Source organism: Tilletiopsis washingtonensis (assembly GCF_003144115.1).
Source record: "Tilletiopsis washingtonensis strain MCA 4186 unplaced genomic scaffold FA09scaffold_28, whole genome shotgun sequence".
Classification (NCBI taxonomy): Eukaryota; Fungi; Basidiomycota; class Exobasidiomycetes; order Entylomatales; genus Tilletiopsis; species Tilletiopsis washingtonensis.
Genome location: NW_020312025.1, coordinates 72,853 through 89,855, shown reverse-complemented (window position 1 = coordinate 89,855; position 17,003 = coordinate 72,853). Strand labels below are relative to the sequence as shown.

Below are 17,003 nucleotides of genomic sequence, written 5' to 3'. Positions count from 1 at the left end.
TGCGGCACTGCTGCACCTCTGCGGGAGAGCAAGAGACTGACCTTCTCGCTCGCAGCCAACATGGCCTCTGGCCAGGCGCGCGCCAGCGCCAGCAGCTCGAAGCTCGCCGCAGCGAGCGTGAGCCTCAGCAGCTCCAGCGCTCCAGCCTCGAGCGGATCCAGCAGCGCGAGCGCACAGTCTGCCGAGGCGTCTGCCGCTTCGGCTGGCTCGCTCGATGCGCTCGCCTCGAAGCAGGCGGCTGATGACTTCTTCGCGCGCGCCCAGGCCATGGGCCTGCGCCTCACACGCGCCGACTTCGAGCGGACACGCGCCGGCGTCGCCGCGTTCCTCAAGGCCGAGCGCGTCGCACCGTCCGCTGAGGCAGCCACTAGCTCGGCAGCCGCGCCGCCAGCTTCGTCGCCGCCAAATGTAGAGAGTGCTCCGGCGCCAGCACGGCTGGCGCCTCGCTCCTCGGGCGGCGGCAGCAACGCCAGCGCGGCTGACAGTGCCACTGCGGGCGCAGGCGGCAGCGGAGCGAGCCCGGCGCTCAGCTTCTTCACGGCCGTCGTGCCGTCGCCTGCCCTGACAGAGACGGCCTCGGAGCGTGCGCGCCCGTCGCTCGATGAAATTAGCAGCCAGTCCGAGCGGCGCATGCGCAAGGAGAAGCGCCGGCGTCAGAAGGCTCGCCTTGCTGCTGCCGCGGCTGCGGCCGTCACTCCAGGCGGCACGTCCACGGCGCCGGCTGCCACGAGCACGCCGCTCGGCAACGTGACGCCGTCGATGCGTGCCACGTCAGGAGCGCCTCCTGGCTCGGCCGAGAGTGGTGCCGCCTCATCGAGCGGTGCGTCGAGTGCGCCTCGCTTCGGCCTCGGCCTCGACGTGCCTCTCGGCACACCATCGCCTGCGCCGTCTGGCAGCACGACGCTGCACCGTGCCTACTCTGCTCCGCCGCAGGAGTCGCCACACAGCACGATGAGCAGCAGCATCGGAGCGCACCACGCCCTCTCGCACCTCTCTCGCCGAGCCTGTGTCTCGCCCGGCGGCACTCTCTCACTGCTCGACGTCCCCGTGCAACTCTCGCCCGGCACTCCGCAAGACGTCGACGCGGACGACTCTGGCGTCTGGCTGGACCCGCCAGTTACTCTCTCCGCCCCTGCCAGCACCATGCTGCCCTCGGATCCATGGGCTGAAGAGCCGCCGCTGCGCTGCCGCACGACCAGCGGCGCGTCCAGCGAGCGAGCTCTGCAGGAGGGCCTGACGCGCATGAGCTTCCTCGACCGCATCATGGCGGCCAAGGGCAGTCCGGCGCGCCGCAGACGCGAGGCCAAGGAGCGCGAGCGCCGCGAGCGCGAGGGCCAGATGGACATTAGCCCTCTCCGCGCACGTGCACACTCGCAGGAGCCGGCGCGCTCGCAGCGACTCGACGAGCAGCTCGAGACGGAGGCTGACGTGCAGGAGGAGGAAGATGGGGAGGAGGAGGACGCGGTCGGCAGCCTTGGCGGTGGCCTCAAGAGCGTGCGCTGGGCGGACGCCAACACAAATCACCGGCGCATGACGACGCGCGAGCACTACGACTTGCTCTTCCACGGCATCACTCCCGGCCTGGAGGATGCCGCGGCGGGCAGTTCAAGCACCGAGCCTGCCAACGGCGCATCTGCCGCTGCGCCGTGGGAGGAGACGTCGAACATGCTGGCGTGGGCTGTCTCGCAGCAGCAGCAAGAGCAAGGAGCAGGCAGCTCGCTGCAGCTGCTGCGCTCCGGCCATGCTGCCAATGGGTCTCCTCTCGCGCAGCGCATGCATTCGCTCGCGCACCTGCCCGCCTCGCCCGACATCCTGGCGCTCGACCTGCAAGGCACCGAGGCGTGCGGTGTGCGCCTGACGCCAGGTGGCTTCCCGGCGCGCCGCGGTCTTCTCTTCGGCCCGTCCGCGTCGCCCGGCGGCTACATGCTCAGCAGTGCAGGCGCTTTGGCCGCTGCGTTCGCGCAAGAAGGCGCAAGTCCCGGCGAGCTGTCGGCGCCCTTTCCACAAGGGCCCACTCTTGCGCGCTCGCCGGCCCGCGGCTTTCCTCCCATTGGGTCGTCCTCCTCGCCCGCACGAGGCCTGCGTGGCGCTGCCTCGCTCGCTGCGCCCTTCGGCATTCGGGAGAGCCCCGACCGCGCAGGGCTTGCCGCACGCGGCCGTGTTGCTAGCTCAGCCCTGCAGCGAGCCAGCGGCAGCGCTGCCGGCGAGCGCCGACGCGGGCCCGTGGGCTGGGCAAGTCACTCGCCCATGCGCAGGTACGACACTATCTCGCCTGCGGCCCTCTTCGGCGCACCGCTTGTGCCCGAGCCGGACGCCGCAGATGAGTCGGGTCCCTCGGCATCCAAGGCACCGCCAGCGCCTCCTGCTCCGCTGCCAGAGCCGACGAAGCGACGTGCGCACAAGAACGCGGCGACGCCTCGTGTCGGCGAGTCGGACCTCGACGGCGAGGGCGACGACGAATGGGCATCGCCGGAGGTCAGCATCAAGGTGTCGCGCGCCTCATCCTCGATTCGCGGCATGCCTCCAACCTCGCCTTTCGACGCGTCATCTCAGGCCGCGGTAGGCATGGACGCAGCCGACCGCCTCGCGGGCTTTGCTGCGACTGCACGGCAGGAGCGCGGCCGCAACAACAGCTACCCGAACGACGAGTCCAGCCCGGAGTTCGGCACGCAGCGCGATGCAGACGCACCGCCTCGCCGCTTTGTCATGCCTGCGTCGTCTTCAAGTCTGGCCACTGCGCTCGGCGTGCCCAGCGAAGAGCGACGCGTGCGCCTCGGCTCGGCACAGCCTGCTCAGCGACGGGAGAAGTCTGCCGGTGCAAGCAAGGGCAAAGGCAGCAAGTCCGGAGGCGAGGGCGAGGCGGAGGCGTCGGCGTCGGCCTCCGGCGGCGATGGTGCCGCGCCCGCGCCCCGGCCGCCGGGCGCCAAGAAGCCACGCAACGACAAGAAGCGTGCGGCCGTCACGCCTGCGCAGGCGCAGGTCGGCAAGTCGGAGTGGGACAGGCCCGACGGCAGCCGCATCGTGCGCCTCGTGTCCGAGGAGCTGCAGGCTGCGCTCGACGCTGGCGACGTAGAGGCGCCGCCGTCGCGCTACTACAAGCTGCCGCCAGGCTTCGGCGCCAGCACTGGCAAGCCGTCGAGTGTCTCGTACGCCGGCCTCATCGGCCAGGCGATCCTGTCCAGCTCCGACGGCAAGCTGAGCCTCAACGAGGTGTACAACTGGATCAGCGCCGTGCACCCCTTCTACGAGCGCGGCGACCGCGGATGGCAGAACAGCATCCGCCACAACCTCAGCCTCAACAAGAGCTTCCTCAAGGTCGAGCGTGAGGCGAACATGCCGGGCAAGGGCGGCTTCTGGGCCATCAAGCCGGGCCACGAGGACCGCTTCCGCGCCGGCGTCTACATCGCCGCGCCCGAGGGCAAGGCGAGCACCCCCGATGTCGCGCCAAAGAGCAAGGAGCCGCCTGCCAAGGCCGCTGCTGCGTCCACAGCTAGCGCGACGAAGCCAGCCAAGGAGCTCGGCCCTGACGACCCGGAGTGGGAGGCCATGATGCCGTGGTCGAAGCGCGACCCCAACGTGCCCTTCGACGCTCCGCCCGGACGCGCTCGCAACGGCGGGGGCACGAAGGAGCGTCGCAAGCGCATCGCCTCCAACAACTCGGCACAGAGCGAGCAGCGCAGCGATGCGGAGGCTCGCGCGCCCGAGGCAGCTGCTGCAGCGCCTGGCAGCGCGCCTGGCGCCAAGCGGACCAAAGCGGCGACTGCGAGCGGCAGCGGCAGCAGCAAGAAGGTGAAGCTGGCCAAGGCTCGAGGCTCGCCGCTGCGTCCTGTGCAGACGCGTCAGTCGCCCGGTCCCGACGCCGCAAACGCGGCCGAGCCTGCTGCGTTCGCAGAGTCGCTCGACATGACGACCCCCAGTCGGCCCGGCTTCTCAGTGTACGCAAGCAGCGGACACGGCAGCACCCACACGAATGCCGTGCCGATGCTCACCGACAGTGCCTCCAGCCCGCCCTCCAGCCCGATGCTCGAGATGCAGGCCTTTGGCAATCGCGCTCGTGCTGCCGGCGCCGGTATGCTGCCTCCGTCGGGCGGTGCCTCGTCGCAGAGTGCACGCAAGCGCAAGGCGGCCCGCAACCGCGGCCACGCACAGCAGATTCCCTCCGCTGCGCCATCGCTCTTCGCTCCCGACCCGATGGCCGGACACAGCGCAAACGGTGCCGGCAACATGGCCGGCGGCGTCCCGTTCCTGGGTGGAGGCATGCAGGTGTCTTCGTACAACGACGTGGGCACGACCTTCCTCGGCAACGGCGGCTATCTGGGCTCTGGCTTCACGTACTCGCACCATTCGCTGCAGGGCTCGCCGCTCGCGGGCATGCAGGGCCGCCTGCGTCCGGGCGTCCACGGCGCGGGCATGGGCGCCTCATTCGGCGGCTCTCCTCTGCGGCGTCAGAATGTGCCGCCTCCGGTCCCCGGCGCAGGCAGCGGTGCCAGCCCGAGCCGCCTGCTCAGCATGCACTCGCCGGTCTCGTCTCTGCGCGGCGCTGGGCCGCGCGCGGCCGCCGCAAGCCAGCCGAGCGAGCGCAGCACAGCCAACAAGGACACGGTGATGCAGGGCCGCAGTCCTCGGCGCGCCTCGCTCAGCGCCGGCAGCCCGATGCGCGGCTCGCCGCTGCGTCCTGGCGGCGCCCTTGGCACTCACGGCGGACGCGAGGTGCGCGCCGTGGCGAGTCCAGCAGGCATGCATCTGCAGATGGCCGTCGATGGGCCGGCTGGAGCAGGCATGTCTTCGCTCGGCATGGGCCTGCAGCCCACCGGCGGCGCCACGCTCGCCGCTCACACGCCCAGCCGGCCCATGAGCAACACGGGCGGCAGCAGCACGCTGCTCGGCGCCCACTTTGCCGGCACGCCCGGCTCGACGGGCCTGCAGCGCTGGTCCTCGGCGGCGCAGGCCAGCGGCCTGGGCAGCGGCATCTCACCCGGTCTGCGGCGCTTCACGCCGAGTCGCGGCGGTGCGGCGACGACGAGCTGGCTCGACGACCCCTTCGACTACGGCGGCGCACTGCAGCACGAGCTCGACCTGGCGGCGCAGATGGGCGGCCTCGACGGCTCGACGGGCATGGACATCAGCCCGATGCGCATCTATGGCTGGAGCCAGACGGGCCACTCGCACCTGCACCCGCAGCAGCCGCTGCCGCAGCAGCACGGCCAGCAGCACGGCCTCGGCTCGAGCTACGGCGCTGCCTCGTAGCCGGCCGCTTCTCTTTCTCTCTCTTCGCCTTCTGCTCTCAGCTACACTACTCCTCTGCGTGCCGCCTCCTCTCTGTTCCCCACCTGTATTGCTCCAGACCTGTCTCGGCGTGTATATTTGTAGCACCACCACTGTCCGCGTCTCTCCCTCTTCACCTCACTCTGTCGCGGGCCTCGCATCTGCGCCTCGCCTCGCCAATCCATGCGCTAGGCCACGAACTAAGCGCTCCGAAGAGCTCATCGCAGCAGGTGGAGCAGGCCAGCGGAGCAGAGAGCGTTCCCACGCGTAGTGCGCAGGGTCAAGGGCTTGCCACGGGCCATGAGCGGCCCGAGCTCCTGCTGGCGTGGCCCACGGCATCGGCAACGAAGGGCACGGGGACGTGACATCGCCACGGCGATCTCGTCTGGGTGTCATGTCGCATGCGCGTGCGCTGAGCACCATGCACCCCACTCGCGAGCGGAGGGTCCCCATTCTGGCGGCACGCGAGATGCCGGCGGCGCGTGTCGCGTGTGGGGTACGCGCATGCCGCCGCCGCACCGCAAGCGCTCAGCAGCAGCAGATCCCGCTCCGCCGCCACGTCTCGTTCGGCCTTCTGCCGCTGCGCTGGTGCATCTCAGCCCATGCCCTGCACCCTGCATGTGCTCGAGCCGCTTCGGCCGCGAGAGAAGGATCGCAGGCATGGCGGCATGACTCGACCTGCGGAGCGGCCCTGCGGAAAGAGAAGAATCGAGAAAAGGGCTCAGGGGTCGAGGTCGGTTTGCGTGCTCGCTGCGCTGGCAGCTTGCGTGCGCGCGGAGCACGGCAGCGGCAGAGGGGCAGCGGGTGGTGGCAGGTCGCGTGGGCGCGGCCACGTCTAATCGCGCACTACAAACGCGCCTGTAGTGCCAGATGTATTCGTGCCGATCAGGGCGGTGAGCCGTTGCTGTGCTGCGCCGTGCCTGAGCGTCTCGTGCTGGCCCCCCTCGATGGCCGCGGCAGGCCGGCAGCTGGCGACTCTCGGTCTTGGGCTCTGCCTTCCTTCTCTTTCTCGTGGCGTGCTGGCGCTGATGCAGCTCAGAGGAGGCGAGCGGCTTTGAGCTTGGGGCGCACTTTGTGTGGAGCGGCCTTCGCACGGCACCGCGCACGCTGCGCGCTGACAGCGCTGCGCCGCTCAGGGGCCGGCTGATGAGGGGCGGCGGCCGCCCCCTCTGGCCCTTGGACACTCAGCCCGGCCGCTCTCCGCCCACGGGTGCTCGCTGCCGTATCGAATCGTCGGCGGACGTGCAATCGTCGAACGTCTCGCTGCCCATCCGGCGGTGCGGGCTGCGGCACGGCCAGCGCAACGGCGACGACGGAGAGCGGCCCGCGGACGATGTGCGTGCGGTGCGGGCGTGGCTGCGCGGCGCTGCGGGGCGGCGGGCGGACATGACGCGTGCAGCAGCGTGCGGCATCGAGGCGAGCCGAGTCGCATGCGGCGGCAGCGGGCGGGCGCGCGGGAGCGGGGCGCGGGAGCAGCGGCACGGCAGCGGCACGGCGATGTTTGGCGGCGCCGCTGCCCGCTCGCCGGCGAATACAACAATCGGCGGCGGCGAATACATCTGGCCAAGCCCTTCGAATTTCTGGGCGCGGCGCGAGTGTCTCTCTCTTGCGCGCGGCCGCACCGCACCGCCTCGAGGCGCGCTCCCGGCACCTGAGCTGGCCCTCTCGCAGGCCAGCATCCTTCTCACCTTCTCTCTCCCTATCTCTCACCGCCCACCGCTGCACGTCCACGAGGGCGCCTACGATGGAGACAAGCGACGCGTGCGCTCCTCCTGCCCCGTCCGCCCATCACTAGTCCGGCGTCTGCCGCAGCCGTCTCGTCCCGCTCGCAGCGTCGCGCCGCCTCGCCTACCCTTGCCCCGCACCCGCCTCGCACCTCTCTTCTACGTGCGCCTCTCGCACCGCCCGACCGTCTCTTCTCTCGGACACCATGTCGCTCCTTGCAGCGCCCCAGGCGCGGTCCGCCTTTGGCGGCGATCTTGCCGGCTCCCTCGCTGTCACCGCGTCCGACGAGGGCGGCAGCAGCCCCGACGAGCCGGCCGATAGTCGCTCTCCACTCGCACACGCCGCACTTGGCGACAAGCACACCGCTGCCGACGAGCAGCCGCCGATCCGCCACGAGCGCGACGCCACGCTGACGCGTCTGCGGCACGACGAGCCGCACGACGACGAGCCGGGCGCGCCGTGCCCGAGCCCGAGCCCGAGCCCGAGCCCTGCGCTCCAGCAGCGCCAGCTCGCACAGCAGCAATACCAGAGCAGCGGCCAGCATGCAGCGCCGCGGCCCATCGTCGGCTCGCGCTCGCACCCCGAGCTGCGAATCGCCAATGGCGGGACCAAGCTCGGCTGGGGCCTCTCTTCGTCGCCCGAGACGCGTCTTAGCGGGCCGTCGTTCCAGAATGGCAACAATGGCGCGTACGAGCTGCCGCACCTCGTCGTGCCGCCGTCGCCCAGCTGCAGCATTGCCTCGTCGATGGGCGGCTCGCAGTCCGACTACGAGCCGCTCGACTCGCCGAGCTCCATGTCGAGCTGGAACAGCTTCGTGGCTCCCGGCGTGCGCCGCGGCGATCTGGCTGACGTCGAGGACCTCGATCTCGATGGCGCCAGCGTGCACGAGCCCGAGCTCGAGACGGTGAGCGAGTGCGACGAGGAGAGCAGCAGCTTTGCCAGCGGCAGCGACCGTCCCGGCTTCGGCGACAGCGATGCCGACGAGATTCCGGGCACGCCGCACCAGCACCACTACGGCCACGGCCTGGGCCTCGGCGGCAGCATCCGCAAGATGCAGCAGCAAACGCAGCAGCAACAGCAGCAGCACCTTGCGCCCACTCAGACAGCCTCGGCGCCGCAGCTGCCGCACTTCTCGCCGCGCGCCGGCGGCCACGGCCTCTCGTCCATGTCGCGTCATGGCATGCGCGCACCCGCCGGCCTTGCAGCGCGCCGTCGCAAGGGCCGCATTGCCGAGCTGGCGGAGGAAGGCGCGGCCGGCGAGGTGACGAGCACGACGCCGCCTGCCAAGCCTCTCGCTGGCGCCACTGTCATGCCGTCGCCCGACTCCACGCCCATCGCCAAGGAGCGCACGGGCGACATGTCCACGCCGGGCGTGCTCAGCGGCCGGCGTCGCTCGTCCCGCGGCTCAGCATCAGCGCGCGAGGCAGCGATTGCGGCGCAGAACGCGGCCAGCGGCGTCTCGGCTCGTCCGGAAGATCTCTCGCCCACGACGCCCACACCCTTCACGACCAGCACCAGCTGGAACGAGTTCGAGTTTGTCGGTCCGCCGCCACTGCCGCCGCGCTGTGTCAGTCCAAGCGAGACGGTGCCTGCCGTGCCCAGCCCGCTATGCGAGTGCGTCTCGGCGCCTGTTGACGAGCCGTCCACCGGCATCGATCAGAGCGTCGAGACGCTGCGCGATGTCTCGCCTCATGCTCCTTCGACTGCCTCGCCGCTGTCAACCTCCGACACGGTTGCACCCGGTGCCGAGACGCCGCCTGCCAGCGCAGACACCGCTGCGCCGCCTTCGCCTACTTCTTCGCGTCCGTCGAGCGAGTCCATCCCGTCAGTTGCAGCCTCTTCTCCGCCTACGACACCGGAAGCGCCGCCGCTGGTGCGCAAGTCGTCGCGCGGCAGGCGCTCCTCGTCGCCGACGCGGCCGAAGCCCAAGGTGCCGCTGCGTCCGTGCTTCCGTCGCCGCACCTCAGCGCAGTCCGCACAAGGCCTCGTGCGCCCTCCTAGCGGCGCGTCCTGGTCGTCGGCGCGCGACTCGAGCTCGGAGAGCGAGAGCATCGCCAGCAACACGAGCCGCGGCCGCGCTCGCGTGCGCTTCAGCCAGGCCCCGCCTCAGGAGCTGCGCACGCACAGTCCAGTCGAGTACGACCGCAAGGCCTGCGCCGTCAGCAACCGCCTGAGCGCCGAGGACGTCGAGGAGATGCGTGACATGCACATGGAGATGGGCCTGCTCGAGGCCAAGTGGGCAGCCATGGCGGCATGCAAGAGCGGCAGCTCCACCGCCAGCTGCTCCGAGGACGAAGGCGGGCCGTCGCGCGACGTCAAGCCGACTCGTGCGCTCCTCTCCACGCCCACGAACCCGGATCCGCACCACCTAATCGTCCCCGGGCCAAGCTTCGGCGAGCGCAAGCGCGCAGACAGCATCGCCTCCTCCTCGCCGTCGACGTTCTGCAAGAACCGCTTTGGCGGCGACGGCTCGTTGTCTGCGCCCTCGACGCCGTCGGGCCTGTCGCCTGCCGAGCACCTGCGGCAGGAGCGTGCACGCGAGCGCGAGCGTGCCCTGCGCTATGCCGGCATCGGCACGGGCGCTGGCTTCCGCTTCAACTGGAACGCCGGCGCGCCCGGAGCGCCTGCTGGCCGCACGCCTCGGCCGGAGCTCGGACAGTGCCAGCGGCCGGCGGGCACGGGAGCTGGCGTGAACCCGCTCATTGCGCGCTTCGGTCTCTCGAAGCCGCCGCCGCCGCTGCCAGGCACGACGCCGAACAGCAGCGCCAACAACAGTCCCAGCCCGCCGCCCGGCCCGCACGAGCCGCTCTACGGCGAGGGCAGCAGTTCGCGCCGCGACTTCAGCACCGGCAGCGACGCCTCGACGCGCACGCTCATGGGCGCTCGCAGCGCCTCTATCAGTCCCGAACGCGCGCGCTTCGCGCCTGGCACAGGCTACGACCGTCGCGAGTCGCCGTCGGCACCGATCATGAGCTCGTACGGCGGACCCAGCTTCCTGTCCCTGCCCTCTGGACCCGATGCCGACCACACGCCGCGCGGGCGTCGCGGCACCTCCCCAGCGCCGGCGCTGACGCACACGTCGCCGAGTCCCTCGCCGCCTCCCACGATGAAGAGCAGCGTCAGCACGGCGGCATCGACGTACAGCGACCGCCCCTCGAGCCTGGCCAGCGGGCGCAGCACGCCGGCTACTGCGCCATCGACGCCGTGCGGCTACGACAGCCCGGCCTCGTGCTCCGAGTTCTACGAGAGCGGCAGCGAGTGGGACTTTGCCGCCTGAGCGTCGATTTCCGCGCCATCCTCTTCCGACCTCCCGATCCTCTCTCTCTCTCTCCAGCATCTTCCTCTCGTCCCCGTCCACATTCTGCATTCGTCGTCTCCACGCTCATTCCGCTCACAACCTGTTCATTGATCCCCCTCCGATACGCTCACATAGTGCCTTGCTCCTCCCTCTGACCCGTCCCTCTTCGCTGCCCCTATCTCTGCGCCCCATGGCCCCCTACCCTGTTCCGCACCTGACCTGACTTTGCGCCCGAGGGAAACCTGAGATGTGTTCATTCTGCGTTTGTCAGTGTGCTCGCTGGACTGTCTGGTTGTCTGTCAGGGTGCAAGCCTCCACCTGGACGCCATCGGGCATCATGCTGCACGACCAAGCTCGCGCATCAGGACGCTAGACTTTCTGCTCTGGAGCTCCGCCGTGCCCCTGCATCTGGGAGGGAGAGGGAGCAGCGGAGACGTCCGCACCTTGGCGCAGCGTGAGCTTGGCGTGCCGACGCAGCGCATGCCTCGCTCGAGCTCGGCGAGCGGCCTTTGCGCCGGCTGCCGCAGCGGCAGGCTTGGCAGCGCCGTCGCCGCCGCGCCATCGTGCATGCGTGTCGCCATCGCATGCAGCGCTTTCTCTGTTCTGCGCCTGCAGCGCTCGGCCTTGCGGGCTCCTCTTCGTCGGCCATGCTGTCAAGTATGGTACAGCGCATACAGCCGTGCCAAGCGGCTCTGTAGAATGGCAGGCCGACAGGCGCGCACGTGGCTTTCGCTGCCAAGCTGGCGGGCGCGCATCGGCGGCACCGCCCGCCCGACCCGATGCCCGCATGGACGCAGCGCAGGCTCTCTCTGACGGCGAGGCGCTGCTTGGCGGAATGCGGCGCTGCTTCTGGCGCCAGAGCGCAGAAAAGACGGAGGGAGAGAGAGAGAGAGAGAGAGAGCGCTCCCACGAACGCTGCCGTGCTCGCAGCGTCGGCCAACGCAGCAGCAGTCGGCGAGACGATGTGGAGAGAAGGCGCCGGGTGCGGGTGCCGGTGCGGGTCTCCTCGACGAGATGTGGCTGACCTCAGAGACATGCGCTCCCGCAGCGCTGGCGCCGCACCCGCTGCGCAAATGCGCCGCTCCACACCGCCCACCGCGATCGTCGCCTCGCAAGCTCGCCGCCGCGGCCCATCCCGCTTCATGTGCCATGACTCCATGGGGAAGGCAGCGTTGCCCCGTCCTCTCTTCAAGTCACATTTCGCTGTGTCGAAAACTTCAAGCTGCAGCTGCTGCGGCGACCACAAGGGTGCGGTGACTCGAGCGTGTGCCGTGCAGCAGCGTGCTAAATCTGGGCGGGCGGCCCTTTCGTGTCGCTGTCGGCTTGCAGGGCAGCAGAGCACATGCACAGCGTGTCGGAGGCGGGCTTTGGCGCTGCCGTCGTCGGCGCCGAATGAAAAAGGTGCGCGAGAGCGGCGTCGGCAGAGGGCTGCCGCTCTGCCGTGCGGCGCGGTGCTGCGGCTGCGGCGGCGTCGGCACTGCGCGTCCAACACGGCAGCGGCACGGCAGCGGTATGCGCATGGCCGAGCCACGCCGGCTGCAGCTGCGCAAGCGAGATCCCGAGGCGTCCTGCACATGCTCACACCCTGCAGCAGCCGCGCTGCGCCTTGCCAGCAAAGCGTGCGATGCGGGTGCGGCGACAACGCATCATGGACGGCGCCCGGAGGATGATCGTCGCGCGCATGTCCAGCGTGCAGGGCCAAGCGGCGAGAGGCACGCGGCGCAGGGCTCGGCGAGATGCATGCGATCGCTGGGCGGGTGCGGGCGCGAGGATGATGCTCGGGGGGGAGGCGAGTCCGAGTGGGGCCATGCCGGCGCTGACGGCGGTGCGGCGCATGCCAAGGCGCGCGCTGCAGATGCGGCGGCGGGCGGTGAGATGCGCGCGGGTCCACGGCACGGCGGCGCGGGACGCCCGGCGCGCAGCATCCGGCGCCGTGTGCTGCCAGAATGGCACGAGGGCAGAGAAGCGGAGCAGGACAGAGGACGAGAGGGCAGCAAGCCGCCGCAGACGGGAGCCACAGACCGCAGCTGCGATGCAGCGTGAGACGCTGAGCCGCGTCACAGCGAGAGGGGGCTGCTGCGTCCGGAGCGGGAGTCACAGGCGCCTGCTTTGTGCTTGCTCGCCGTCTGCGCAGCGGGGGCCTCTTCACGCGTGGGCCTCCGCTCCATCACTGTCGGCCTCTCTCTCTCTCTCTCTCTTGCCTCCTCACCATCTCCTCCGTGCTCCTCTCCGCTACTCACCTCCTCCACCCGCTCCAGCCTCTCGGGTGCCCGCGTCACCGTGCGGCCGGCGTGTGACACGCCTCCTTGCTGCACGCGCCTTCGATTTCGTGCCGCTCGCTGCCGAGCCGAGCCGCCGGCGCCGCGAGCCGCGAGCCGCGTGCGCCTCGCGCTGCTGCGCCTCGCTGTGCTTTCTGCCGCTGCGTGCGCTTCTCGCTGCGCGCGTCTGCCGAGCCTCCGCCTCGCCTCTCGCTTGTCCGCAACCGCCTCTTCCTTCCTCTCCTCGCCCGCTCCACCTCTCGCTCAACGGCCCGCTCACTGGCAGGCCGACCGCAGCGGCTGCCCTCCTCCAGCTGCAGCCCCGCTCTCGCTGCAGCGCCGCGCGTGCCTGGCCAGTCTTGCTGCTGCCCGCCTCGCGCGCCTTGTGCCGCCTTGGCCCTCTGCTCGGCGGCTCGGCGAGCAGCAGCCCATCGGCAGCCCACCTTAGCGCTCTGTGCGCCCTCGGGATCCGGCTCCGAGCTCCCGCAGCAGAGTCGAGGACAACGCGGATCGCCGCTCCGGCCGACCCCCTGTCGCGCCCGCCACGGCTTTGCGTTACCACCACTCTAAGCCCAAGGCAGCACTCAGCGCCCTGACCCCGCCCGCTGCGCCGCCGCCTTTGTCCTCGTTGCCGGTCCGCCGCCTGCTCTTGTCATCGTCGAGCTCATAGGCGCCGATCACTCTTTGCGTCCAACACCCACGTCTCTGCGCCGCCTCACGCCATCATGCTCGCCGCTCCGCCCTCGCGCGGGCCCAGCCCGCCGCACGCGGCGTCGCTGGATCCCTTCCTCTCGCCCTCACCTGCGTTCCTCTTCGCACCCTCGCCGAGCTCGTCGCTCGCACCCTCACCTACACTGCACTCGGCCACGCTGCCGGCACCGCAGCAGCACGCTCGTCGCATGCGTCGTCTCAGCCGGCACTCGCGCCCGTCGAGCGCCAACGGCGCAGCGCACCTCGGCGTGCCGCACGTCTCGCCGCCGCCGCCCGTGCCCTCGATGCCTGCTGGCCGCCGCGACAGCGCCGCCGGCAGCCGCATCTCGAGCGGCTCCAGCTCGCGGCAGCCGTCGCCCGGTGCGCCGTCGAGCTCGGCACGCCGCGAGGCCGCCAGCAGCCAGCGTATCAGCTCGGCCCTTGGCTTCACCCTGCCGCTCTTCGTGCAGCCCGACGAGGCTGCCTCTCCGCCTCCGGCACCGGCATCCGCACAGTATCTCTCTGTCTCGCCAACGCAGCCCATGCGGCACAACAGCTACAAGGCGCCGCGCTCGCCAGTGCAGGTCAGCGATCTGCCGCGCAGCCGCTCGCTGCGTGTCACCTTGCCCGCGCCGCCGCGCAGCAGCAGTGCGCTCTTCGAGGCCTCGGCCGCCGCCGGGCCGTCGTCGCAGCCCGACGGCGACGATGCGTCGCGCTCGCGCCGCTGGTCCGCGTCTATCTCGCACTCGCGCTCGGCGCAGATCTTCCGCCAAGCAGCGTCACCCTACCTGCGTGCCGGGCTCGAGGAGCTGCGCAGCATCTTCGACGTTGACTCTGACCCGATCCCGACCAGCCCGTTCGACGAAGAGAGCGACGAGCAGGCGATTGACGGCTCGCCGTTGATCGGTCGGCCACACCCGCAGCGCGAGCTTCTGCCGAGCTCGCACCTGCCAGAGCCGCACGCGAGCGAACGGTCGCGGTGCCGCTCCGACAGCGTGCGGACACCGCGACGCTCGGGTGCTGCCGCTGCTGAGGCCAGCCTTCTGCCGACGGTGCAGAACCTGCTGGCCTCGCCGAGTCCTCGTCGTGTGCCCGGCGGAGCGCTCAGCGCCGCTCGCTCGCCGCCCATGTCTCCACCACAGCGGGCCAACTCGGGCGATGCGATGTCGAGTGTCTTCGACGAGAAGCTCGCTGCCGCACATGCCGAGCGGCGACGCAGTGGCGATGACTTTGCCCTGATCATGCCGCTTGCGTCTGGCAAGGGCACGCCTGGCCTTCTGGGTGACGACGCTGCGTACCGACCGGACCACGTCGCGGCCGGCCTGGTCGCCATTGCGGTTGGCATCACCACCGCTTGCATCTGGGGCTACCGCACATGTGAGTCTCGCAGTTCCTCACGCTCTGTACAGCCGCTGACCGCTTGCTGCTCCAGACGCCGACATCTTCTCGCCGTCGCTGCTCATCTTCTTCCTCGTGCAGCCCGGCTTTGCACTCATGGGCGCCGCAGCCGTTGGCCTGCGGCGACGCAACCTCATGGACCTCTTCTCGCGGGCGATGCGTGCACACGTGCTGGCGCAGGCCCTCATCGCGCTGCTGGCTTTCCTCGACCTCTCCGCCTCGGCCTCGTACGTGCGGACAACGGCGTTCGGCGGCGCGTCGACATGGGTCATGGACCTGGTGCCCAGCATGCAGACGCGCTTCGGCCCGCTGGGCGCTCCGTTCGACGCCGGCACCGCTCCCGCCGCGTCGCTGCTGGCTGCCGCACATGCCTCGCAGGGCGCAGCACAGGTGCATGCCCACGACACGGCCGTCGGCGGCCTCACGAGCCGGGTGACGCATCTCATCATCTTTGTGGCGCAGGCGGCTGCGCCGCTGCTCCTCACGCTGTGGGCGCAGTACGCCGTGGCACGCACGCTCGGCTTCCTGGCGCGGCAAGGCCTCAAGCGCTCCAGCCGTGCGCCCAGCCGCCGCACCAGCGCCAAGCGTGCGCCTCGCGCTGCTGTGCCGAGCAACTCTGCGCACATTGCACCGCCGCCGCTCGACGTCGCCGACCTCTCTGCCCGCCTGCAACGCATCGACGCCAACAAGCTGCGCCGCGTCAGCGAGGCAGGTGCGCCGTCGCAGGGCTCGCGCGCACACACATTGGCGCTCGGCGAGGCATTCGGCGAGCCGGCACCGGCGCCGTCGCACGGCTTCTCGCTCGCCCGCGCCCAGCCATCGCAGCGGACCGGCCACTCGCGGCACAACCGCTCGCTCTCGCAGCCCGTCAACGCGCTGGCCTCGCGGCGCCTCTCGATCAACGTGCCGCCGCCTGCGCAGCACGCCGTCGAGCTGCAGCAGGCGTCGTCGCCGTCGATGGTGTCGTCGCCTGCGCGCCCGCGCCTGTCCGACGGGCCCAGCTCGCCGCTGCGCCACGCGCTCGTCGAGTCGCCCGAGTCCGAGGACCCAGCGCTACACTGGTCCTCGTCTGCTCCGCGCACCTAGCTTTCACCTGTCCCCCCGCCATCTCACTCACGCACCACACACTCATTCGCACATCGGCTCGCCATCACACTCTCATTGACCCTGTCTTTATACATGCCCCCGCTCGCCCGCCACATCACTGTTCCCGCGTCCCTCATCCCTGCGCCAGCGGCCGTGCTGAGCACGCCGCGAGCCCGCGTCCGCGCTTAGCTCTGCTGCGCGCCGCCTGTGTACACTAGCCCTGCGACTGACAATCCATTGTTCTCGCTGCATACGAGTGGAAAGGATGATGCGATGCGAGGCGGCCGCAGGCGTGCCCCCTGGCGCAGCGCGCGCGCGCCGCGTGTCTTGCGAAGCACCCGCCCGCGCGGCGCCGGCGCCAGCGCGGCTCGGCAAGCGCGGCGGCGGCGTGCGGCGCGGTATAAGAGGCTGCGCGGCGCCCGCATCCGGCCGCGCGTCCGGCACCCTTATGTGAGTTGCCGCCGCGCACCCCTGCTCGTCGCACCGCTTGCTGACCGCCATCCCATCCACAGGCAGGGGCAGGTGTACTACCTCGTGAGGTCTTTACCGAAGGAGTACTATTTGCTTGGTCGAGAACAACCAACCATTCCGTGCCCCGCTCTTATGAGTCGGCGGTCACTTTTTCTTCTACCTCCTGCCCTCGCGCCAGCCTCTGTGAGCGGCGCGGGCTTGTCCGAGCTTCGTGTACCCTGCAATGCTACCTCTTGAGACGTCTATCTGCTGCGAGTGAGCTGGTCGTGTGAGCTTGAGATCTGCGAGGGTGGCTGCTCGCCCTGCTGGACAGCGCTCATGCGCCAAGGCTGTCGGCCGCACCGGTGCGCGCGCCGATGCACAGACCTCTGGACCCCGACGTCGAGCTCTGCTGAGCTACATCGGCTGCTGGCGGTCGTCGACGACGACGCTCGAGAGCAGCGCAGCAGCAGCGAGTGATGGCGCCCTTCGTGCCGCAGCGAGCATCTTGCAATAAGAATGCGCATGCGCATCTCAGGCACGGCGCAGATCACGCTCAAGGGGCTGGGGGATCGCCGGCGCCGAGCCAAAGTTGCTCTGCTGCAGCTCGCTGCACGCTGCGCGCATCGCGCACGGCGTCGGCACCGCGTGCGGCGACACTCGAATCCGCACGGCCTCGAGCGTCTGTCTGGGGGCCCTTGGGCGAGCACAGCAGGGCACGAGATGGGAGGCCAGCGTGTGTGCGAGGCTTCGCCATGCTCGCTGAGCTGCTTGTGAGGTCTCTCGTGCGTTGCCAGCGCGGCCAGCCGGGGCCCGATGGAAGATCTGCGGCG

At 70.4% G+C, this 17,003-nt stretch overlaps 5 protein-coding genes across 5 annotated transcripts; 4 read left to right on the top strand and 1 right to left on the bottom strand.

The window, feature by feature from the left end:
- Positions 1–3,144: 3,144 nt before the first annotated feature.
- On the top strand, positions 3,145–3,366 carry FA09DRAFT_289350 (winged helix DNA-binding domain-containing protein; the record flags this gene model as incomplete). The annotated part of the gene is made up of 1 exon (XM_025739942.1): positions 3,145–3,366. A coding segment is annotated over one exon (222 nt), but the record flags the coding sequence as incomplete, so codon positions are not given.
- A 1,976-nt stretch (positions 3,367–5,342) lies between these two features.
- On the top strand, positions 5,343–6,552 carry FA09DRAFT_332756 (hypothetical protein). Its single transcript, XM_025743593.1, has one exon. It carries the CDS (start codon positions 5,660–5,662, stop codon positions 6,410–6,412), a length of 753 nt encoding a protein of 250 aa, XP_025594909.1. The 5' UTR covers positions 5,343–5,659; the 3' UTR covers positions 6,413–6,552.
- Positions 6,553–6,894: 342 nt separating this feature from the next.
- Positions 6,895–10,554, top strand: FA09DRAFT_332755 (hypothetical protein). The gene has a single exon (XM_025743592.1). The coding sequence runs from the start codon at positions 7,196–7,198 to the stop codon at positions 10,265–10,267; it is 3,072 nt and encodes a 1,023-aa protein (XP_025594908.1). The 5' UTR covers positions 6,895–7,195; the 3' UTR covers positions 10,268–10,554.
- On the bottom strand, positions 10,178–12,088 carry FA09DRAFT_170940 (hypothetical protein). Its single transcript, XM_025739290.1, has 2 exons — positions 10,732–12,088; positions 10,178–10,546 (listed from the first exon to the last, which is right to left on the bottom strand). Exons 1-2 carry the CDS (start codon positions 11,862–11,864, stop codon positions 10,393–10,395), a joined length of 1,287 nt encoding a protein of 428 aa, XP_025594907.1. The 5' UTR covers positions 11,865–12,088; the 3' UTR covers positions 10,178–10,392.
- Positions 12,089–13,125: 1,037 nt separating this feature from the next.
- On the top strand, positions 13,126–15,813 carry FA09DRAFT_170898 (hypothetical protein). The gene is made up of 2 exons (XM_025739289.1): positions 13,126–14,613; positions 14,669–15,813. The coding sequence occupies exons 1-2, from the start codon at positions 13,272–13,274 to the stop codon at positions 15,718–15,720; spliced, it is 2,394 nt and encodes a 797-aa protein (XP_025594906.1). The 5' UTR covers positions 13,126–13,271; the 3' UTR covers positions 15,721–15,813.
- Positions 15,814–17,003: the final 1,190 nt, after the last annotated feature.

Bases quoted from the DNA above. Each gene is read 5' to 3' on its own strand.
- FA09DRAFT_332756 (XM_025743593.1), top strand. From the start codon at position 5,660: ATGTCGCATGCGCGTGCGCTGAGCACCATGCACCCCACTCGCGAGCGG.
- FA09DRAFT_332755 (XM_025743592.1), top strand. From the start codon at position 7,196: ATGTCGCTCCTTGCAGCGCCCCAGGCGCGGTCCGCCTTTGGCGGCGAT.
- FA09DRAFT_170940 (XM_025739290.1), bottom strand. From the start codon at position 11,864: ATGTGCAGGACGCCTCGGGATCTCGCTTGCGCAGCTGCAGCCGGCGTG. The intron at 10,547-10,731 runs GTGCGGACGTCT...TGACAAACGCAG, and splicing joins CAAGCTCACGCTGCGCCAAG to AATGAACACATCTCAGGTTT.
- FA09DRAFT_170898 (XM_025739289.1), top strand. From the start codon at position 13,272: ATGCTCGCCGCTCCGCCCTCGCGCGGGCCCAGCCCGCCGCACGCGGCG. The intron at 14,614-14,668 runs GTGAGTCTCGCA...TTGCTGCTCCAG, and splicing joins CATCTGGGGCTACCGCACAT to ACGCCGACATCTTCTCGCCG.